At 48.7% G+C, this 24,407-nt stretch overlaps 1 protein-coding gene across 1 annotated transcript in view; it reads left to right on the top strand.

Moving 5' to 3' along the window:
* The window catches only part of ehbp1 (EH domain binding protein 1), a gene marked incomplete at its 5' end in the record, with an annotated part of 277,887 nt that overhangs the window by 229,635 nt on the left and 23,845 nt on the right, over window positions 1-24,407 (top strand). Inside the window, one exon of the mRNA XM_042317637.1 lies at window positions 19,583-19,682. Within this exon, the coding sequence (XP_042173571.1) occupies window positions 19,583-19,682 (100 nt within the window). The remainder of the gene's footprint in view (window positions 1-19,582; window positions 19,683-24,407) is intronic.

Genomic DNA, 24,407 nt, shown 5'->3' on the forward strand with positions numbered 1-24,407 from the left:
TACGGTGTGTGTGTTGGGGAGGAACGGTGTGTGTGTGTTGGGGGAGGGATGTCCTGTGTGTGTGTGTGTGTGTGTGTGTTGGGGGAGGAATACAGTGTCTGTGTGTGTGTGTGTGTTGGGGGAGGAATACGGTGGGTGTGTGTGTTGGGGGAGGAATCACGGTGTGTGTGTGTGTGTGTGTTGGGGGAGGAATACAGTGTGTGTGTGTGTTGGGGAGGAATACAGTGTGTGTGTGTGTGTGTGTTGGAGGAGGAATACGGTGTGTGTGTGTTGGAGGAGGAATACGGTGTGTGTGTGTTGGGGGAGGAATACAGTGGGTGTCCTGGAAGTATTGTTGTATGGTTAAGAGGTTCACTAATAACATATCACCAGGTGAGCCCCCCCCACTTCTCTCTCTCTCACACACCCACTTCATCTACCCCCTTGCGCTATATTAATTACCTGAAGTGCTCTGGTCTCGCAATGGCTCTTGATTCACACTCTCTCTCTCTCCCCCCCTTTCTCTCACCCTCTCTCCCAGGTCACGTTCATAATAGTAATCATGAACGTGACCATAATGAGAACAGTAATTGACAGATAGATGGGTGGGGGTACTGTACAGCTGGCAGAGGCTTTTCTCTCCCCTGAAGCTTCTTTAAATGGCTTTAAGAAGTGTGGTCCTCTGTGGTTCAGTGTGGTCCTCTGTGGTTCAGTGTGGTCCTCTGTAGTTCAGTGTGGTCCTCTAGTTCAGTGTGGTCCTCTGTGGTTCAGTGTGGGTTCAGTGTGGTCCTCTGTGGTTCAGTGTGGTCCTCTGTAGTTCAGTGTGGTCCTCTGTAGTTCAGTGTGGTCCTCTGTAGTTCAGTGTGGTCCTCTAGTTCAGTGTGGTCCTCTGTGGTTCAGTTCAGTGTGGTCCTCTGGTCCTCTGGTTCAGTGTGGTCCTCTGTGGTTCAGTGTGGTCCTCTGTGTTCAGTGTGGTCCTCTAGTTCAGTTCAGTGTGGTCCTCTAGTTCAGTGTGGTCCTCTGTAGTTCAGTGTGGTCCTCTAGTTCAGTGTGGTCCTCTAGTTCAGTGTGGTCCTCTGTAGTTCAGTGTGGTCTGTAGTTCAGTGTGGTTCTCTGCAGTTCAGTGTGGTCCTCTAGTTCAGTGTGGTCCTCTGTAGTTCAGTGTGGTCCTGTAGTTCAGTGTAGTTCAGTGTGGTCCTCTAGTTCAGTGTGGTCCTCTGTAGTTCAGTGTGGTCCTGTGTAGTTCAGTGTTCAGTGTGGTCCTCTGTGGTTCAGTGTGGTCCTCTGTAGTTCAGTGTGGTCCCTCTAGTTCAGTGTGGTCCCCTGTAGTTCAGTGTGTCCTCTAGTTCAGTGTCTGTAGTTCTCAGTGTGGTAGTTCAGTGTGGTCCTCTGTAGTTCAGTGTGGTCCTCTGTAGTTCAGTGTGGTCCCTCTGTGGTTCAGTGTGGTCCCTCTGTAGTTCAGTGTGGTCCTCTGTAGTTCAGTGTGGTCCTCTAGTTCAGTGTGGTCCTCTAGTTCAGTGTGGTTCTCTAGTTCAGTGTGGTCCTCTGTGGTTCAGTGTGGTTCTAGTAGTTCAGTGTGGTCCTAGTCCTCTCAGTGTGGTCCTCTGCAGTTCAGTGTGGTCCAGTTCTGGCAGTTCAGTGTGGTCCTCTGTTCAGTTCAGTGTGGTCCCTCTAGTTCAGTGTGGTCCTCTGCAGTTCAGTGTGGTCCTCTAGTTCAGTGTGGTCCTCTAGTTCAGTGTGGTCCTCTAGTTCAGTGTGGTCCTCTGTAGTTCAGTGTGGTCCTCTAGTTCAGTGTGGTCCTCTGCAGTTCAGTGTGGTCCTCTAGTTCAGTGTGGTCCTCTGCAGTTCAGTGTGGTAGAGCATGGTATTTGCAACGTCAGGATATTGGGTTCAATGTACTGTGAGTGTGTGTGTGTGTGTGTGTGTGTGTGTCACCTCCTAACCCAGCAGAGATAGAGACAGGGCGGTCTGAGCTTTAACATACAGACCTCCCGTGTACCAGATGGCACCCCACCTCCTATATAGTGCCCTACCTTTCCCCAGAACCCAATGGGCCCTGGTCCGAAGAGGTGGGAATAGGGAGCTATTTGGGCTGCAGACAGATCTGCTCCTCCACCATCCCATACTCTGTCACTGTCTGGTAATGTTTATTGATTTGAAGGGAAAACAACATTTGATGGAGTGGAGAGAGAGAGAGAGGTGGAGGAAGGGGTGAGGAGGACTGGAGGAGTGGGGGAGAAGGGGTGAGGAGGACTGTGGAGGAGGAGAGAGAGGGGGAGAGAGAGGTGGGAGAAGGGGGAGGAGGACTGTGAGGAGTGGGGGGGGAGGGAGAGGTGGAAGTAGGGGTGAGGAGGACTGTGAGGAGTGGGGGAGTGGGGGAGAAGGGGTGAGGAGGACTGTGGGGAGTGGGGGAGAAGGGGTGAGGAGGACTGTGAGGAGTGGGGGAGAGAGAGGTAGAAGAAGGGGTGAGGAGTGGGGGAGAGAGAGGTGGAGGAAGGGGTGAGGAGGACTGTGAGGGTGGAGGAAGGGGGGGAGGAGAGGTGGAGGAAGGGGTGAGGAGGACTGTGAGGAGTGGGGGAGAGAGAGGTGGAGGAAGGGGTGGAGTGGGGGGAAGAGAGGTGGGAGGAGGGCTGTGGGGGGGAGAGGGGGCTGTGAGGAGTGGGGGAGAGAGGTGGAGGAAGGGGTGGGAGGAGTGGGGAGAGAGAGGTGGAGGAAGAAGGGGTGAGGAGGACTGTGAGGAGTGGGGGGGAGAGAGGTGGGAGAAGGGGTGAGGAGTGGGGGAGAAGGGGTGAGGAGGACTGTGGAGTGGGGGGGAGAGAGGGATGGGAGAAGAGGTGAGGACTGTGTGGGGAGAAGGGGTGAGGGGGAGGACTGTGGAGTGGGGGAGAGAGGGATGGGAGAGGGGTGAGGAGTGGGGGAGAGAGAGGTGGAAGAAGGGGGAGGAGGACTGGAGGAGAGAGAGGGATGGGAGAAGGGGTGAGGAGTGGGGGAGAAGGGGTGAGGAGGACTGTGGAGTGGGGGAGAGAGGGATGGGAGAAGGGGTGAGGAGTGGGGGAGAAGGGGTGAGGAGGACTGTGGAGTGGGGGAGAGAGGGATGGGAGAAGGGGTGAGGAGGACTGTGGAGTAGAGGAGTGGGGGAGAGAGGGATGGGAGAAGGGGTGAGGAGGACTGTGGAGGAGAGGAGTGGGGGAGAGATTGTTTCGTGTCGCCTGGAACCAGGATCTAAATTCACTTCTTTCATAGGAAGTACTGGTGCTCCTAACTTCAAAAATGATATTTTTTATTTAATAAAAATATATATATATATTTTTTTTAACCTTTTATTTAACAAGGCAAGTCAGTTAAGAACAAATTCTTATTTACAATGACGGCCTACCGGGGAACAGTGGGTTAACTGCCTTGTTCAGGGGCAGAACGACAGATTTTTAACTTGTCAGCTCAGGGATTTGATTCAGCAACCTTTCGGGTACTGGCCCAACGCTCTAACCACTAGGCTACCTGCTGGTTACTGGACCAACGCTCTAACCACTAGGCTACCTGCTGGTTACTGGCCCAACGCTCTAACCACTAGGCTACCTGCTGGTTACTGGACCAACGCTCTAACCACTAGGTTACCTGCTGGTTACTGGCCCAACGCTCTAACCACTAGGCTACCTGCTGGTTACTGGCCCAACGCTCTAACCACTAGGTTACCTGCTGGTTACTGGCCCAACGCTCTAACCACTAGGCTACCTGCTGGTTACTGGCCCAACGCTCTAAACACTAGGCTACCTGCTGGTTACTGGCCCAACGCTCTAACCACTAGGCTACCTGCTGGTTACTGGCCCAACGCTCTAACCACTAGGCTACCTGCTGGTTACTGGCCCAACGCTCTAACCACTAGGCTACCTGCTGGTTACTGGCCCAACTCTAACCACTAGGCTACCTGCTGGTTACTGGCCTACCTGCTGGTTACTGGCTCTAACCACTAGGCTACCTGCTGGTTACTGGCCCAACGCTCTAACCACTAGGCTACCTGCTGGTTACTGGCCCAACGCTCTAACCACTAGGCTACCTGCTGGTTACTGGCCCAACTCTCTAACCACTAGGCTACCTGCTGGTTACTGGCCCAACTCTCTAACCACTAGGCTACCTGCTGGTTACTGGCCCAACTCCCAACGCTAACCACTAGGCTACCTGCTGGTTACTGGCCCAACGCTCTAACCACTAGGCTACCTGCTGGTTACTGGCCCAACGCTCTAACCACTAGGCTACCTGCTGGTTACTGGCCCAACTCTCTAACCACTAGGCTACCTGCTGGTTACTGGCCCAACGCTCTAACCACTAGGCTACCTGCTGGTTACTGGTCCAACTCTCTAACCACTAGGCTACCTGCTGGTTACTGGCCCAACTCTCTAACCACTAGGCTACCTGCTGGTTACTGGCCCAACGCTCTAACCACTAGGCTACCTGCTGGTTACTGGCCCAACGCTCTAACCACTAGGCTACCTGCCGACCCTGAAGGAGCGCCAGACAATTTTATTTTGATGTTTTAATTATTTTACATCAAATGACTGTCCTGTCTTTGTTACCAGTTGTTACCTTGATGATGTAAAACACATCACTAGGGCCTCTGGCTCAGTCATTAGCATTAAAACTACTTTTAATGTGTTTAAAAGTGCAACAGCAAACCTATTTAAATTCAGACCCCTTGACTTTTTCCACATTTTGTTACGTTACAGCCTTATTCTAAAATGGATTACATAAAATAAAAAATAATCAGCGATCTAAACACGATACCCCGAAATGACAAAGCGAAAATATTATTATTAATTTTTTTTTGAAAATGTATTAAAAACAAAAAACAGATACCTTATTTACATAAGTGTTCATACCCTTTGCTATGAGACACTGGTGCATCTTGTTTCCAAAAACCAAGCCATAAGGTTGAAGGAATTGTCCATAGAGCTCCGAGACAGGATTGTGTCGAGGCAGAGATCTGGGGAAGGGTACCAAAACCTTTCTACAGCATTGAAGGTCCCCAAGAACACAGTGGTCTCCATCATTCTTAAATGGAAGAAGTTTGGAACCACCTTGGAAGTTTGGAAGACTCTTCCTAGAGTCTGTGGAAGACTCTTCCTAGAGCTGTCCGCCCGGCCAAACTGAGCAATCAGGGGAAAAAGGGCCTTGGTCAAGGAGGTGACCAAGTACCCAATGGTCACTCTGACAGAGCTCTAGAGTTCCTCTGTGGAGATGGGAGAACCTTCCAGAAGGACAACAGTCTCTGCAGCACTCCCGAGTGGCGCAGCGGTCTAAGGCACTGCATCTCAGTGCTTAAGGCATCACTTGAGGCATTCCATCCCTCTTCTTCCATCCTTACTGCTGGTAGTTAGTGGAACTAGTGGTGTTGCTGGTAGTTAGTAGACCTAGTGGTGTTGCTGTAGCCCCTGTAGCTAGTACTGCTGGTAGTTAGTGGAACTAGTGGGGTTGCTGGTAGTTAGTAGACCTAGTGGTGTTGCTGGTAGTTAGTAGACCTAGTGGTGTTGCTGTAGCCCATGTAGCTAGTACTGCTGGTAGTTAGTGGACCTAGAGGTGTTGCTGCAGCCCATGTAGCTAGTACTGCTGGTAGTTAGTAGACCTAGTGGTGTTGCTGTAGCCCATGTAGCTAGTACTGCTGGTAGTTAGTGGACCTAGTGGTGTTGCTGGTAGTTAGTAGACCTAGTGGTGTTGCTGTAGCCCATGTAGCTAGTACTGCTGGTAGTTAGTAGACCTAGTGGTGTTGCTGCAGCCCATGTAGCTAGTACTGCTGGTAGTTAGTGGACCTAGTGGTGTTGCTGCAGCCCATGTAGCTAGTACTGCTGGTAGTTAGTGGACCTAGTGGTGTTGCTGTAGCCCATGTAGCTAGTACTGCTGGTAGTTAGTAGACCTAGTGGTGTTGCTGGTAGTTAGTAGACCTAGTGGTGTTGCTGGTAGTTAGTAGACCTAGTGGTGTTGCTGTAGCCCATGTAGCTAGTACTGCTGGTAGTTAGTGGACCTAGTGGTGTTGCTGCAGCCCATGTAGCTAGTACTGCTGGTAGTTAGTGGACCTAGTGGTGTTGCTGGTAGTTAGTAGACCTAGTGGTGTTGCTGTAGCCCATGTAGCTAGTACTGCTGGTAGTTAGTAGACCTAGTGGTGTTGCTGTAGCCCCTGTAGCTAGTACTGCTGGTAGTTAGTGGACCTAGTGGTGTTGCTGCAGCCCATGTAGCTAGTACTGCTGGTAGTTAGTAGACCTAGTGGTGTTGCTGGTAGTTAGTGGACCTAGTGGTGTTGCTGTAGCCCATGTAGCTAGTACTGCTGGTAGTTAGTAGACCTAGTGGTGTTGCTGTAGCCCCTGTAGCTAGTACTGCTGGTAGTTAGTGGACCTAGTGGTGTTGCTGTAGCCCCTGTAGCTAGTACTGCTGGTAGTTAGTAGACCTAGTGGTGTTGCTGGTAGTTAGTAGACCTAGTGTTGTTGCTGTAGCCCCTGTAGCTAGTACTGCTGGTAGTTAGTGGACCTAGTGGTGTTGCTGGTAGTTAGTAGACCTAGTGGTGTTGCTGGTAGTTAGTAGACCTAGTGGTGTTGCTGTAGCCCCTGTAGCTAGTGCTGCTGGTAGTTAGTAGACCTAGTGGTGTTGCTGGTAGTTAGTAGACCTAGTGTTGTTGCTGTAGCCCCTGTAGCTAGTACTGCTGGTAGTTAGTGGACCTAGTGGTGTTGCTGGTAGTTAGTAGACCTAGTGGTGTTGCTGCAGCCCCTGTAGCTAGTACTGCTGGTAGTTAGTAGACCTAGTGGTGTTGCTGCAGCCCATGTAGCTAGTACTGCTGGTAGTTAGTAGACCTATTGGTGTTGCTGCAGCCCATGTAGCTAGTACTGCTGGTAGTTAGTGGACCTAGTGGTGTTGCTGCAGCCCATGTAGCTAGTACTGCTGGTAGTTAGTAGACCTAGTGGTGTTGCTGTAGCCCCTGTAGCTAGTACTGCTGGTAGGTAGTAGACCTAGTGGTGTTGCTGCAGCCCATGTAGCTAGTACTGCTGGTAGTTAGTAGACCTAGTGGTGTTGCTGCAGCCCATGTAGCTATTACTGCTGGTAGTCAGTAGACCTAGTGGTGTTGCTGCAGCCCATGTAGCTAGTGCTGCTGGTAGTTAGTAAACCTAGTGGTGTTGCTGGTAGTTAGTAGACCTAGTGGTGTTGCTGCAGCCCATGTAGCTAGTACTGCTGGTAGTTAGTAGACCTAGTGGTGTTGCTGCAGCCCATGTAGCTAGTACTGCTGGTAGTTAGTAGACCTATTGGTGTTGCTGCAGCCCCTGTAGCTAGTACTCAAATCAAATCAAATCAAATGTTATTTGTCACATTCACATGGTTAGCAGATGTTAATGCGAGTGTAGCGTAATGCTTGTGCTTCTAGTTCCGACAATGCAGTAATAATCCAACAAGTAATCTAACTAACAATTTTTTAAAAAACTACTGTCTTATACACAGTGTAAGGGGATAAAGAATATGTACATAAAGATATATGAATAAGTGATGGTACAGAGCAGCTTAGGCAAGATACAGTAGATGGTATTGAGTACAGTATATACATATGAGATGAGTATGTAAACAAAGTGGCATAGTTAAAGTGGCTAGTGATACATGTATTACATAAGGATGCAGTCGATGATATAGAGTACAGTATATACGCATACATATGAGATAAATAATGTAGGGTATGTAAACATTATATTAGGTAGCATTGTTTAAAGTGGCTAGTGATATATTTTACATCATTTCCCATCAATTCCCATTATTAAAGTGGCTGGAGTTGAGTCAGTGTGTTGGCAGCAGCCACTCAAAGTTAGTGGTGGCTGTTTAACAGTCTGATGGCCTTGAGATAGAAGCTGTTTTTCAGTCTCTCGGTCCCAGCTTTGATGCACCTGTACTGACCTCGCCTTCTGGATGATAGCGGGGTGAACAGGCAGTGGCTCGGGTGGTTGTTGTCCTTGATGATCTTTATGGCCTTCCTGTAACATCGGGTGGTGTAGGTGTCCTGGAGGGCAGGTAGTTTGCCCCCGGTGATGCGTTGTGCAGACCTCACTACCCTCTGGAGAGCCTTACGGTTGTGGGCGGAGCAGTTGCCGTACCAGGCGGTGATACAGCCCGCCAGGATGCTCTCGGTGACAAGCCGAATTTCTTCAGCCTCTTGAGGTTGAAGAGGCGCTGCTGCGCCTTCTTCACGATGCTGTCTGTGTGAGTGGACCAATTCAGTTTGTCTGTGATGTGTATGCCGAGGAACTTAAAACTTGCTACCCTCTCCACTACTGTTCCATCGATGTGGATAGGGGGGTGTTCCCTCTGCTGTTTCCTGAAGTCCACAATCATCTCCTTAGTTTTATTGACGTTGAGTGTGAGGTTATTTTCCTGACACCACACTCCGAGGGCCTTCACCTCCTCCCTGTAGGCCGTCTCGTCGTTGTTGGTAATCAAGCCTACCACTGTTGTATCGTCCGCAAACTTGATGATTGAGTTGGAGGCGTGCGTGGCCACGGTAGTCGTTTAGCTCAGTTACCTTAGCTTTCTTGTGAACAGGAACAATGGTGGCCCTCTTGAAGCATGTGGGAACAGCAGACTGGTATAGGGATTGATTGAATATGTCCGTGAACACACCGGCCAGCTGGTCTGCGCATGCTCTGAGGGCGCGGCTGGGGATGCCGTCTGGGCCTGCAGCCTTTCGAGAGTTAACACGTTTAAATGTCTTACTCACCTCGGGTGCAGTGAATGAGAGACCGCATGTTTTCGTTGCAGGCCGTGTCAGTGGCACTGTATTGTCCTCAAAGCGGGGAAAAAATTATTTAGTCTGCCTGGGAGCAAGACATCCTGGTCCGGGACTGGGCTGGGTTTCTTCTTGTAGTCCGTGATTGACTGTAGACCCTGCCACATACCTCTAGTCGACCTAGTGGTACTGCTGGTAGTTAGTCGACCTAATTTTGAACCTTTTTAATAATATATTGTCGAGGTGGCAGCCTAGTCAGATTGGAGGCGTGGCTTATCAGATGGTTGTTTCTGGTCACCCATTAGCGTAAATATTGTTCCTGTTCATCATATTAATTTTGTACCCTGCAAATTAAAATGTCCCTTGATTACTAATGTGGATTACATATTGTAATATAATATTAACATTGCTGATTGCGTACTGTAATAAAGTGGTATGAATTGTGAATTTGGGATTTGACTGATCTCTTGAGGAACTCATAGACCTGCGTTAGCCTCATTGAAGCTATGATCTCTTGAGGAACTCATAGACCTGCGTTAGCCTCATTGAAGCTATGATCTCTTGAGGAACTCATAGACCTGCGTTAGCCTCACTGAAGCTATGATCTCTTGAGGAACTCATAGACCTGCGTTAGCCTCACTGAAGCTATGATCTCTTGAGGAACTCATAGACCTGCGTTAGCCTCACTGAAGCTATGATCTCTTGAGGAACTCATAGACCTGCGTTAGCCTCACTGAAGCTATGATCTCTTGAGGAACTCATAGACCTGCGTTAGCCTCACTGAAGCTATGATCTCTTGAGGAACTCATAGACCTGCGTTAGCCTCACTGAAGCTATGATCTCTTGAGGAACTCATAGACCTGCGTTAGCCTCACTGAAGCTATGATCTCTTGAGGAACTCATAGACCTGCGTTAGCCTCACTGAAGCTATGATCTCTTAAGGAACTCATAGACCTGCGTTAGCCTCACTGAAGCTATGATCTCTTGAGGAACTCATAGACCTGCGTTAGCCTCACTGAAGCTATGATCTCTTGAGGAACTCATAGACCTGCGTTAGCCTCACTGAAGCTACACAACTGTCAGTGTTCAACCTTAACATGTGATGACAATAGAACAGATGAACAGGAATGACATTTACTCTAATGGGTTGTCAACAGAAATATATATATTCAAGCCACGCCCCTACTAAGCCACGCCTCCACCCCAGGCTTCCTCCAGGAATCCACTGCTACATTGAACCATTAAAGGTTCCTCCATGAACCCCACAACTCACCGAAAGTGCAAATATGAACCACTGACTAGCAGTCGTTCCATGTGGAACTCCAGGGTCCCTGGAGTCACCACTAAATCTGTAGATAGATGGAGAGAGAGACGTGGAGGAGAGGCAGAGAACTTGTCAAGGTGGTTCACACACACACCCCCTCCAAATGAGCATTTCAGCTTAAAAGAGAAAATCTATTATCAGACTGGTGTTTGCTCGCTCTGCCCCCAACACACACACACACACACACAGGTGTGTGCGAATGTTGTCAGACTGTTAGCGCTGGGTCTAAGATGTTTGCCCAGGCGTGTTTGTGTACCGAGGAGGGGGAGAGAGGGAAGGAGAGGGGGATGAGAGAGATGAAAAGGACAGAGAGACATGAGGGGTGTGTGTGTACTGAGGAGGGGGAGAGAGGGAAGGAGAGGGGGATGAGAGAGATGAAAAGGAGGACAGAGAGACATGAGGGGTGTGTGTGTACTGAGGAGGGGGAGAGAGGGAAGGAGAGGGGGATGAGAGAGATGAAAAGGAGGACAGAGAGACATGAGGGGTGTGTGTGTACTGAGGAGGGGGAGAGAGGGAAGGAGAGGGGGATGAGAGAGATGAAAATGAGGACAGAGAGACATGAGGGGTGTGTGTGTACTGAGGAGGGGGAGAGAGGGAAGGAGAGGGGGATGAGAGAGATGAAAAGGAGGACAGAGAGACATGAGGGGTGTGTGTGTACTGAGGAGGGGGAGAGAGGGAAGGAGAGGGGGATGAGAGAGATGAAAAGGAGGACAGAGAGACATGAGGGGTGTGTGTGTACTGAGGAGGGGGAGAGAGGGAAGGAGAGGGGGATGAGAGAGATGAAAAGGAGGACAGAGAGACATGAGGGGTGTGTGTGTACTGAGGAGGGGGAGAGAGGGAAGGAGAGGGGGATGAGAGAGATGAAAATGAGGACAGAGAGACATGAGGGGTGTGTGTGTACTGAGGAGGGGGAGAGAGGGAAGGAGAGGGGGATGAGAGAGATGAAAAGGAGGACAGAGAGACATGAGGGGTGTGTGTGTACTGAGGAGGGGGAGAGACAGAAAGAGAGAGAGAAGGAAAGAGAGATGAATGAAGAGGGGGATGTGTTGGAGAGGAACAAACCTATGTTCTTGGACAGGCTCTCTCTGCCTCTCAGAACATGTTCCATCAATGACATGAAAGTAATGGGCTGATAACTGTGTGTGTACAGCCCTGCACCCCTCTCATTAAAATGGACTTTACAAACCCCAGTCTCTTACCATCCCTGTGTGTTTATCTCCCCGATGGTTAACAGTTTGATTATGAATCCCTGAACCCTACCCCTCTCTCCCCCTTCCTTCCTCTCCCCTCCTCTCCCCCTTTCTTTCTTTCTTCCTTCCTTCCTTCCTTCCTTCCTTCCTTCCTTCCTTCCTTCCTTCCTTCCTTCCTTCCTTCCTTCCTTCCTTCTCTTCTCCTCTCTTCTCCTCTCCTCTCTTCTCCCCTACCCTCCTTTCCTCTCCTCTCCACCCTCCCTCTCTCCTCTCTCCCTCCCTCTCTCCTCTCCCTCCCTCCCTCCCTCCCTCTCCCTCTCCTCTCCTCTCCTCTCCCTCCCTCTCTCCTCCCTCCTCCCTCCCTCCTCCCTCCTTCTTCCCTGGTTCTTACTCTAAGCTGTATAGCAAGCATTCACTGACAAATGACACCAATAGAAGGTAGCCATTGAAATCTGCGAGGGGCGGTTTCTTCACTCTCTTTTAGACGAGGAGGGAAGGAGGGGGAGAAAGGAAAGAGTGAATTGGTTAATGTGTCCTATTCACAGACCTGTTATATCCAGGTTCAGTAAAGCAGGTCTCTAGCTCCATTCTCAGGGCCATTGTGCCATTGAACGAGGGGGGGGGGGAGCCTTCAGCCACCACAGAAAGCCCTCGGCAGCGGGAGCTCCTCCAGGAGAAGGATGAATGGAGCGCTGAGGGAAATGGAAGTCGGATAGAAAGAACATCGAGAGGGGTTCATTTTGGTGATATTCTAGTGGTGTATGTTCTGTGTATGTTTTCAGAGAAGGGGGGCAAGATCATTTAGCTTTGCCTTTTAGGGCCTCTGTCCTCATCTTTTGTAATGACGTGAAATGGACTAGCTAGGCGACTGCAACATAACATGGAATTGCTTGTTTGTATTTCTGACTTTCGGGTGTTAGAGAGGGAAAGCAGACTCAGAAGATGAATGGAAAAAATAGAGAGAATAAGAGTTTGAGAGACAGAGGTTAATCAGGTTGACTCTCCATTTTCACCACTAGCGACAGCCCCCTTCCCAACACAATAGGCCCCAGCACCTTCTAATGTAGATGAAGTGACCAAAGCTCCTCTGTTGGTTGTTTAGGATTCTCTCTCTCTCTCTCTCTCTCTCTCTCTCTGTCTCTCTCTCCTCTCCCTCTCTCTCTGTCTCTCTCTCTCTCTCTCTCTCTCTCTCTCTCCTCTCCCTCTCTCTCTGTCTCTCTCCCCTCTCTCTCTCCTCTCTCTCTCTCCTCTCTCTCTCTCTCTCTCTCTCTCTCTCTCTCTCTCTCTCTCTCTCTCTCTCTCTCTCTCTCTCTCTCTCTCTCTCTCTCTCTCTCTCTCTCTCTCTCTCTCTCTCTCTCTCTCTCTCTCTCTCTCTCTCTCTCTCTCTCTCTCTCTCTCTCTCTCTCTCTCTCTCTCTCTCTCTCTCTCTCTCTCTCCTCTCTCTCTCTCTCTCTCTCTCTCTCTCTCTCTCTCTCTCTCTCTCTCTCTCTCTCTCTCTCTCTCTCTCTCTCTCTCTCTCTCTCTCTCTCTCTCTCTCTCCCTCTCTCGCCCTCAATCTCTCTGTCTCTCTCTCTCGCTGCCTCTCTCTCCACTCGGATCACTACTCGTAGTAATTAAATCAAGCCTTTGCTACTTGCCCACAACAATCCCCCTCTGATGACATCACCACAGTCCTCTGGGTTGTGTTCATCAGGCACCAAACGGAAGAAAATGGACAGAAACCGGGAGGTCTTCTCTACCTGGACTCTCCAATAGGAAACACTCATATATGTTTTCTGTTGCAGAATGTTTTTAAAACGTTTCCTGTTGCATGCTTGATCTCATCTCATGTATATTCAGATCGCCGTGGTGACGGGGATCGTTAACGAGTTCTTACTTCCTCACAGGAAGTTATGTTCATCTTGTTCTTTTTTTTGCTTATTTTCCCCCCATCTCTTTATTGATCTCTTTCTGTTTCTCTCTCATTCTTTATTTTTGTTGGTGTCTATCGAGTGCATCTCTCCGGTGTATGTGACCATTAAACATGTGTTTTAGGGAAGGGGAGTCGGGAGGAGGGAATAACAGAGGAGTGCTGCTCGTCCCTAAATACATTGGAACGTTCAGAAAGGGACTTGGCCGAAGGAAAAGTTTAAATCTACCCACACCCTCTCCTCCTCCTCCTCATACCTCCTTCCCTCCTTCTCATACCTCCTTCCCTCACTTTTAAAGTCAGATAGACAAATTGGATTAGTGAGTATTGAATGAAACAGAGAATGGAGGAAAATAAATCAGAAAAGCTTGCTGTGATCACAGGCTTTAATATATTTATTTTCTTTCTTCCCCTCCCCCTTCTTCCCTCACTCCAGCTGTCCTCTTTTCGAAACCACAGAGTAGTGACAATCAGCTCTTTGCCTCAGTAGTCTAATTCAACAGGGTCCTGTGTTTTACCTCTTCGTTCTGCCTCAGGGACATTAGATACAGGTATTATAGAGATGTGTGATATCTAGGGTCCTGTGTTTTACCTCTTGTTTTACGTGTTAGTTATAGTTCCTGTTTCCCCTCGTAATAGATCATTTTGTGGAGACTTTTAATTCTAACAATTACAGTAGGATGGATATTATCAGTGGAAGGAAATGAATGTTAGATTTCTCCCTTTAAATATTATTTCCCAAAGGTCACATGTCATTTCAGATGTTAATTTCGTTTGTCTTTGTTTCTTTTTGCCTCGTTCTGCCTCAGGGACATTAGATACAGGTATTATAGAGATGTGTGATATCTAGGGTCCTGTGTTTTACCTCTTCGTTCTACCTCAGCCTCAGGGACATTAGATACAGGTATTATAGAGATGTGTGATATCTAGGGTCCTGTGTTTTACCTCTTCGTTCTGCCTCAGGGACATTAGATACAGGTATTATAGAGATGTGTGATATCTAGGGTCCTGTGTTTTACCTCTTCGTTCTGCCTCAGGGACATTAGATACAGGTATTATAGAGATGTGTGATATCTAGGGTCCTGTGTTTTACCTCTTCGTTCTACCTCAGCCTCAGGGACATTAGATACAGGTATTATAGAGATGTGTGATATCTAGGGTCCTGTGTTTTGCCTCTTCGTTCTGCCTCAGGGACATTAGATACAGGTATTATAGAGATGTGGAGGGTCCACCTCTTCGTTCTACCTTCAGGGACATTAGATACAGGTATTATAGAGATGTGTGATATCTAGGGTCCTGTGTTTTACCTCAGGTATTATAGAGATGTGTGATATCTAGGGTCCTGTGTTTTGCCTCTTCGTTCTGCCTCAGGGACATTAGATACAGGTATTATAGAGATGTGTGATATCTAGGGTCCTGTGTTTTGCCTCTTCGTTCTGCCTCAGGGACATTAGATACAGGTATTATAGAGATGTGTGATATTCAGGGTCCTGTGTTTTGCGTGGTCATGTGACATGCCTTGATTTAATCTTTATTTAAATCGTTCTCATCAAACTCCTGTTCTTTTGATGTCAGATGGTTCAGCTCCATCCTCAGACAGTTGCTTTCGTTGTTGGTGAAATTAACATTTCTGGATCAGGTTTAAAATCCAGGATAAAAATCCTGCTGTATAACGTCACTGTGCTAAACACAGTGATCTCCTCTGGTCAGAGGACATGTCAGAGTAGAGCCCCTTTCTGTTCCTCTTATTAATGAATGTTTGATTTGTCTGGAAAACTCTTCATTCACCACAGACAGACATTATAGTGCAGTTAATACAGAATAGAGTGTGTGTGTGTGTGTGTGTGTGTGTGTGTGTGTGTGTGTGTGTGTGTGTGTGTGTGTGTGTGTGTGTGTGTGTGTGTGTGTGTGTGTCTGTGTGTCTGTGTGTCTGTGTGTGTGTGTGTGTGTGTGTCTGTCTGTCTGTCTGTCTGTCTGTCTGTCTGTCTGTCTGTCTGTCTGTCTGTCTGTCTGTCTGTCTGTCTGTGTCTGTCTGTCTGTCTGTGTGTGTCTGTGTCTGTCTGTCTGTCTGTGTCTGTCTGTCTGTCTGTCTGTCTGTGTGGGCGTCTGTGCATGTGTGTGTGTGTGTGTGTGTGTCTGTGTGTGTGTGTCTGTGTCTGTCTGTGTGTGTCTGTGTCTGTCGTGCGGTCCTGTCTGTCTGTCTGTGTGCTAGCCTCTACAGACAGGTTAGATGAAGATAGTGATCTTGGCCAGTGTTCCATTCAGAGCAGAGAGGAATAATGAAAACCTGCTGGCCAACGGTGCTGAACCTGCTGCTGGCCCAAACTCATCATGACAGCTATACCCATGCTACACACACACAACCAGCTGCTTACACACACACACACAACCAGCTGCTCACACACACACACACTGTACGCCACAGTACAGGAGATAAATGTACCTATCATTGGTGTGATTTCACTCTCCTTGCTATTCATGGTTTCTAACAGAAGCATTACAGTGATGTAGTTTATATTAGTATATTGTTTGTATATTGTCTGTTTGTTTCCATGATGCAGTAAAGGTTCTCTATTGAACACAATTCATTATCACAGGTTCTAGAGTTCCCAACACAGCTTCTAAAGGTTCCAGTTCTAGATTCCTGGGGTCAAATCTTCTGCTTTTAGAATAGAGAGAGGTTACACTGCCCTGTAAGAGTCAGGGGGGACTTGGGGTCAAAGTTTCTATCCTATTGGCTGGGGAGAGGGGGGACACAAACAGCCGTGTGGCCCCCTGGACCACCTTCCATCCCTCCTGCCTTCTTTCTTCTCCCTTCCCCTCTCCATGCCTCCTCTCCCTCCATCTCTCCTTCTTCCTTTCTTCTCCCTTCCCCTCTCCATGCCCCCTCTCCCTCCATCTCTCCTTCCTTCTTTCTTCTCCCTTCCCCTCTCCATGCCTCCTCTCCATGCCTCCTCTCCCTCCATCTCTCCTTTTTCCTTTCTTCTCCCTTCTCCACGCCTCCCTCCCTCCATCTCTCCTTCCTTCTTTCTTCTTCTCCCTTTCCCTCTCCATGCCTCCTCTCCCTCCATCTCTCCTTCCTCATTTCTTCTCCCTTCCCTCTCCATGCCTTCCTACCTTATATCTCTCCTTCTTTCTTCTCCCTTCCCTCTCCCTCCATCTCTCCTTCCTCATTTCCTTCCTCCCTTCTCCCTCTCCATGCCTTCTCCCTCCACCTTATATCTCCCTTCCTTCTCTCCCTCCATCTTCTTCCTCATTTCTTCTCCCTTCCCCTCTCCATGCCTCCTTCCCTCCATCTCTCCTTCCCTTTCCTCCCTTCCCCCTCCATCTCTCCCTTCCTTCTTTCTCCCTTCCCCTCTTCCCTCCATCTCTCCTTCCTCATTTCTTCTCCCTTCCCCTCTCCATGCCTCCTCTACCTCCATCTCTCCTTCCTCCATGCCTCCTGCCTCCCTCCCTCCATCTTTCTCCTTCATGCCTCCTCTCCCTCCATCTCTTCCTCCTTTCTTCTCCTGCCTCCTCTCCTCCCTTTCCTTCCTTCTTTCTTCTCCCTTCCCCTCTCCTGCCTCCTCTCCCTCCATCTCTCCTCCTTCTTTCTTCTCCCTCCTCTCCTGCCTCCTCTCCCTCCATCTCTCCTTCCTTCTTTCTTCTCCCTTCCCCTCTCCATGCCTCCTCTCCCTCCATCTCTCCTTCCTCCTTTCTTCTCCCTTCCCCTCTCCATGCCTCCTCTCCCTCCATCTCTCCTTCCTTCTTTCTTCTCCCTTCCCCTCCTCCTTCCTTCTTTCTTCTGCCTCCTGCCTCCTCTCCTTCCATCTCTCCTTCCTTCTTTCTTCTCCCTTCCCCTCTCCATGCCTCCTCCTCCATCTCTCCTTCCTTCTTTCTTCCCTTTCTCCCCTCTCCTTCCATTCTCCTTCCCTTTTTTAACCCCCTCTCCCTCCAAATCTCCTTCCATCTCTCTCTTCCTTCTTTCTTCTCCCTTCCCCTCTCCATGCCCTCTCTCTTCCATCTTTCTTCTCCCTTCCCTCTTCTCCTCCCTTTTCTCCCCGTCCTGCCCCTCTCTGACTCCATGGCTGGAGGGAGAATCCTTGTTCTCTCAACCCTCTCTCTTCATGCCCCCTCCTCCGTCCTGCACCTCTCTGACTGTGTGGCTGGAGGGAGAATCCTTCCTCCCTCCCTCTTCCCCCCTCTCTGACTGTGTGGCTGGAGGGAGAATGGTTTGTTCTCTCAACCCTGACTGTGTGGCTCTTCATGGCCCTCTCCCCCCCCCTTCCGTTCTGCCCCTCTCTGACTGTGTGGCTGGAGGGAGAATAGTTTGTTCTCTCAACCCTTTCTCTTCACCCCCTCCGTTCTGCCCCTCTCTGACTGTGTGGCTGGAGGGAGAATGGTTTGTTCTCTCACCCCCTCCGTTCTGCCCCTCTCTGACTGTGTGGCTGGAGGGAGAATGGTTTGTTCTCTCACCCCCTCCGTTCTGCCCCTCTCTGACTGTGTGGCTGGAGGGAGAATGGTTTATTCTCTAATCCCTCTCTCTTCACCCCCCTCCGTTCTGCCCCTCTCTGACTGTGTGGCTGGAGGGAGAATAGTTTGTTCTCTCAACCCTTTCTCTTCACCCCCCTCCGTTCTGCCCCCTCTCTGACTGTGTGGCTGGAGGGAGAATGGTTTGTTCTCTCACCCCCTCCGTTCTGCCCCTCTCTGACTGTGTGGCTGGAGGGAGAATGGTTTATTCTCTCACCCCCCTCCGTTCTGCCCCTCTCTGACTGTGTGGCTGGAGGGAGAATGGTTTATTCTCTAATCCCTCTCTCTCGTCTTCCCGTCCGCCTCGCCTCGTCACAATGTCACACAGGCTTAATATTCCCATTATGATGTGGTTGTTTTATTGGACTGTCTGGAGTCACAATGACCTGCCAGAGGAATCTGCCTTTATCCCCTCAGAGCTACCGACTCGCTCTAAACGGCACCCTATTCCCTATGGGGGATCTGGTGAAAAGAAGTGCACTATGTAGGGAATAGGGTGCTATCTGGGATGCAGCCCCCTGTGTCGTCCATTTCAAAGTTGACTACAGTAATCCACGGAGCCTGTTCTTAAATCCCCTCGTCGTGGTCTTTTTTTGTCTGTTAAATGAAATGGCATAGCTACGTCTGGTCTGGGCCGAGCCACACGTCAGACACAGATACACACAGGACACTGGTTCTTATGTCCTTCACAGGCAGAGGAACAATCCCTCTTTTCTGGCTTGAGGTGGCAATGTGAGAGAGAGGTGTGTGTGATAGAGAGGTGTGAGAGAGAGGTGTGTGAGAGAGAGAGAGGTGTGTGAGAGACAGGTGTGTGTGAGAGATGTGGGTGAGAGAGAGGTGTGTGAGAGAGAGGTGTGTGAGAGAGGTGTGTGTGAGAGAGGTGTGTGTGAGAGAGGTGTGTGTGAGAGGGGGTGTGTGTGTGTGAGAGGTGAGTGTGTGTGTGCGAGAGGGGTGTGTGTGTGTGTGAGAGGTGAGCGTGTGTGTGCGAGAGGGGGTGTGTGTGTGTGAGAGGTGAGTGTGTGTGTGCGAGAGGGGGGGTGTGTGTGTGTGTGTGAGAGGTGAGCGTGAGGTGTGTGTGTGTGTGAGGTGAGCGTGAGGTGTGTGTGTGAGGTGAGCGTGAGGTGTGTGTAGCATCATACCTCATCATGTAAAGTACATATATCTGCAGTTGCTGTGGTTGTTAGGTGGTTATGTTATGTGGTTGTTAGGTAGTTATGTTATGTGGTTGTTAGGTAATTGTTAGGTGGTTATGTTATGTGGTTGTTAGGTAGTTATGTTATGTGGTTGTTAGGTAGTTATGTTATGTGGTTATGTTATGTGGTTGTTAGGTGGTTATGTTATGTGGTGGTTATGTTATGTGGTGGTTATGTTATATGGTTGTTAGGTGGTTATGTTATGTGGTTGTTAGGTGGTTATGTGGTTGTTAGGTGATGTGGTTGTTAAGTGGTTATGTTAGGTGGTTATGTTAGGTAGTTATATGGTTGTTAGGTGATGCGGTTGTTAGGTGGTTATGTTATGTGTTTAGGTGGTTATGTTATGTGGCTGTTAGGTGGTTATGTGGTTGTTAGGTAGTTGTTAAGTGATGTGGTTGTTAGGTGGTTATGTTAGGTGGTTATATGGTTGTTAGGTGATGTTGTTGTTAGGTGGTTATGTTATGTGGTTGTTAGGTGGTTATGTGGTTGTTAGGTGATGTGGTTGTTAGGTGATGTGGTTGTTAGGTGGTTATGTGGTGTTTAGGTGATGTGGTTGTTAGGTGGTTATGTTAGGTGGTTATATGGTTGTTAGGTGATGTGGTTGTTAGGTGGTTACGTTATGTGGTTAGGTGGTTATGTTATGTGGTTGTTAGGTGGTTGTTAGGTGATGTGGTTGTTATGTAATACATTTGTTGTGGGTTGTCCCATGTGTTTAATTGATCTGTTGTGTTCCAGGGAACAGTAAGGAAGAGGAGGAGGCCATGATGCAGGAGTGGTTCATGTTGGTCAACAAGAAGAACGCTCTGATCAGGAGACAGAACCAACTCTCTCTACTGTAAGTCCCCTAACTCTCTCTACTGTAAGTCCCCTAACTCTCTCTACTGTAAGTCCCCTAACTCTCTCTACTGTAAGTCTCCTGACTCTCTCTACTGTAAGTCCCCTAACTCTCTCTACTGTAAGTCCCCTGACTCTCTCTACTGTAAGTCCCCTAACTCTCTCTACTGTAAGTCCCCTAACTCTCTCTACTGTAAGTCCCCTGACACTCTCTACTGTAAGTCCCCTGACACTCTTTACTGTAAGTCCCCTAACTCTCTCTACTGTAAGTCCCCTAACTCTCTCTACTGTAAGTCCCCTAACTCTCTCTACTGTAAGTCCCCTAACTCTCTCTACTGTAAGTCCCCTAACTCTCTCTACTGTAAGTCCCCTGACTCTCTCTACTGTAAGTCCCCTGACTCTCTCTACTGTAAGTCCCCTGACTCTCTCTACTGTAAGTCCCCTGACTCTCTCTACTGTAAGTCCTACTGTAAGTCCCCTGACTCTCTACTGTAAGTCCCCTGACTCTCTCTACTGTAAGTCCCCTGACTCTCTCTACTGTAAGTCCCCTGACTCTCTCTACTGTAAGTCCCCTGACTCTCTCTAACTGACTCTCTCTACTGTAAGTCCCCTGACTCTCTCTACTGTAAGTCTCCCTGACTCTCTCTACTGTAAGTCCCCTAACTCTCTCTACTGTAAGTCCCCTAACTCTCTACTGTAAGTCCCCTAACTCTCTACTGTAAGTCCCTAACTCTCTACTGTAAGTCCCATAACTCTCTCTACTGTAAGTCCCCTAACTCTCTACTGTAAGTCCCCTAACTCTCTACTGTAAGTCCCCTAACTCTCTCTACCGTAAGGTCCCCTAACCCCCTCGACTGTAAGTTCCCCTAACCCCCTCTACCGTAAGTTCCCCAACCCCCTCGACTGTAAGTTCCCCTAACCCCTCGACTGTAAGTTCCCCTAACACCCTCTACCGTAAGTTCCCCAACCCCCTCTACCGTAAGTTCCCCAACCCCCTCGACTGTAAGGTCCCCTAACCCCCTCGACTGTAAGGTCCCCTAACCGCCTCGGCTGTAAGGTCCCCTAACCGCCTCGGCTGTAAGGTCCCCTAACCATCTCTACTGTAAGTTCCCTAACCCCCTCTACAGTAAGGTCCCCTAACCCCCTCGACCGTAAGTTCCCGAATCCCCTCGACCGTAAATTCCCCCAATCCCCTCGACCGTAAGTTCCCCTAACCCCCTCGACCGTAAGTTCCCCTAACCCCCTCGACCGTAAGTTCCCCGAATCCCCTCGACCGTAAATTCCCCAATCCCCTCGACCGTAAGTTCCCACAACCCCCTCTACCGTAAGTTCCCTAACCCCCTCTACTGTAAGTTCCCTAACCCCTCTACTGTAAGGTCCCCTAACCCTCTCTACCGTAAGTTCCCTAACCATCTCTACCGTAAGGTCCCCTAACCATCTCTACCGTAAGGTCCCCTAACCATCTCTACCGTAAGGTCCCCTAACCATCTCTACCGTAAGGTCCCCTAACCATCTCTACCGTAAGGTCCCCTAACCCCCTCGACTGTAAGTTCCCCTAACCCCTTCGAAGTCCCCTAACTCTCTCTACCATAAGGTCCCCTAACACTAATCTCTTTCTCTCTCACTCTCCATTGTGTCTGACTATCCAATACACAGACATAGTATTCTCTGTGTGTTCCCAGTTCCCAATACACAGACATAGTATTCTCTCTGTGTTCCCAGTTCCCAATACACAGACATAGTTCTCTCTGTGTGTTCCCAGTTCCCAATACTCTCTCTCTGTGTTCCCAGTTCACAGACATAGTATTCTCTCTGTGTTCCCAGTTCACAGACATAGTATTCTCTCTGTGTTCCCAGTTCCCAATAAACAGACATAGTATTCTCTCTGTGTTCCCAGTTCACAGACATAGTATTCTCTCTCTGTGTTCCCAGTTCCCAATACACAGACATAGTATTCTCTCTGTGTTCCCAGTTCCCAATACACAGACATAGTATTCTCTCTGTGTTCCCAGTTCCCAATACACAGACATAGTATTCTCTCTGTGTTCCCAGTTCCCAATACACAGACATAGTATTCTCTCTGTGTTCCCAGTTCCCAATACACAGACATAGTATTCTCTCTGTGTGTTCCAGACAGTTCTCTGTGTTTCCCAATACACAGACATAGTATTCTCTCTGTGTTCCCAATACACAGACATAGTATTCTCTCTGTGTTCCCAGTTCCCAATACACAGACATAGTATTCTCTCTGTGTTCCCAGTTCCCAATACACAGACATAGTATTCTCTCTGTGTTCCCAGTTCCCATACACAGACATAGTATTCTCTCTCTGTGTTCCCAGTTCCCAATACACAGACATAGTATTCTCTCTGTGTGTTTCACAGACATAGTAGTTCCCAATACACAGACATAGTATTCTCTCTGTGTTCCCAGTTCTGTGTTCCCAGTTCCCAATACACAGACATAGTATTCTCTCTGTGTTCTCAGTTCCCAATACACAGACATAGTATTCTCTCTGTGTTCCCAGTTCCCAATACACAGACATAGTATTCTCTCTGTGTGTTCCCAGTTCCCAATACACAGACATAGTATTCTCTCTGTGTTCCCAATACACAGACATAGTATTCTCTCTCTGTGTTCCCAATAAACATACATCGTATTCTCTCTGTGTTCCCAATACACAGACATAGTATTCTCTCTGTGTTCCCAATACACAGACATAGTATTCTCTCTGTGTTCCCAGTTCCCAATACACAGACATAGTATTCTCTCTGTGTGTTCCCAGTTCCCAATACACAGACATAGTATTCTCTCTGTGTGTTCCCAGTTCCCAATACACAGACATAGTATTCTCTCTGTGTTCCCAATACACAGACATAGTATTCTCTCTGTGTTCCCAATACACAGACATTGTATTCTCTCTGTGTTCCCAGTTCACAGACATATTATTCTCTCTCTGTGTTCCCAGTTCCCAATACACAGACATAGTATTCTCTCTGTGTGTTCCCAGTTCCCAATACACAGACATAGTATTCTCTCTGTGTGTTCCCAGTTCCCAATAAACAGACATAGTATTCTCTCTGTGTGTTCCCAGTTCCCAATACACAGACATAGTATTCTCTCTTTGTGTTCCCAGTTCCCAATACACAGACATAGTATTCTCTCTCTGTGTTCCCAATAAACAGACATAGTATTCTCTCTGTGTTCCCAGTACACAGACATAGTATTCTCTGTGTGTTCCCAGTTCCCAATACACAGACATAGTATTCTCTCTGTGTTCCCAATAAACAGACATAGTATTCTCTGTGTGTTCCCAGTTCCCAATACACAGACATAGTATTCTCTCTATGTGTTCCCAGTTCCCAATACACAGACATAGTATTCTCTGTGTGTTCCCAGTTCCCAAAACACAGACATGTATTTTTAAACCAATCATCACACACCTGCTTTACCATAATCCATTCTGGTTCTGTTTATTCCTGGCATTCACATGTCAGCATTAAACCAATAAGAACCCCGCGATCATCACAACGTTGCATCACAACGCCTTGCTCTTTAGCTACATTTCCAAATGGCACCCTATTCCCTATGTAGTGCACTACTTTTAGACCAGGACCCTATTCCCTATGTAGTGCACTACTTTTAGACCAGGACCCTATTCCCTATGTAGTGCACTACTTTTAGACCAGGACCCTATTCCCTATGTAGCGCACTACTTTTTAGACCAGGGCCCTATGGGATTCTGTGTGGGTCCTGGACAAAAGTAGTGCCATTTGTGACACAGGCTTTGTGCGGTCACTCAGCCACTAGGTGGACAGGTGGAAACACTGCTCTCCTTTTCATTCTCTCTCTCTCTTTCCTTTTCATTCTCTCTCCCTCTTTCCTTTGCATTCCTTCCTCCCTCGCAGGATTTCAAAGGGCCAGAGAGAACAAGAGACTGAAGTATTCATATAATCACATTATATGGTGTGAGAGAGAGAGGGGGGGAGAGAGAGGGAGGGAGGGAGAGAGTTGGGAGGGTGTTTAAAGTGGCCAATTGATAGAGGGTCTGATTACTACCTCTTTCATTTCTCTCTTTGTGGCAGAAAAGCGCCTCTGAAGGACAAATTCTATTATGGGGAAAATTAGCTCGTTTTCTAAACCATCTGAAAGAAGGGGAATTAAATTTGTAGCCCTACCGCCCAGACATTACCCACTCTACCACCCAGACATTACCCACTCTACCACCCAGACATTACCCACTCTACCACCCAGACATTACCCACTCTACCACCCAGACATTACCCACTCTACCGCCCAGACATTACCCACTCTACCACCCAGACATTACCCACTCATTACCCACCGCCCAGACATTACCCACTCTACCCCCCAGACATTACCCACTCTACCACCCAGACATTACCCCCACCCTACACCCAGACATTACCCACTCTACCACCCAGACATTACCCACTCTACCACCCAGACATTACCCACTCTACCACCCAGACATTACCCCCCTACCGCCCAGACATTACCCCCTTCCTACCGCCCAGACATTACCCCCTACCGCCCAGACATTACCCCCCTACCGCCCATACATTACCCCCTACCGCCCATACATTACCCCCTACCGCCCATACATTACCCCCTACCGCCCATACATTACCCCCTACCGCCCATACATTACCCCCTACCGCCCATACATTACCCCCTACCGCCCATACATTACCCCCCCTACCGC

Source organism: Oncorhynchus tshawytscha, unplaced genomic scaffold, assembly GCF_018296145.1.
Source record: "Oncorhynchus tshawytscha isolate Ot180627B unplaced genomic scaffold, Otsh_v2.0 Un_contig_1390_pilon_pilon, whole genome shotgun sequence".
NCBI classification, from domain to species: domain Eukaryota; kingdom Metazoa; phylum Chordata; class Actinopteri; order Salmoniformes; family Salmonidae; genus Oncorhynchus; species Oncorhynchus tshawytscha.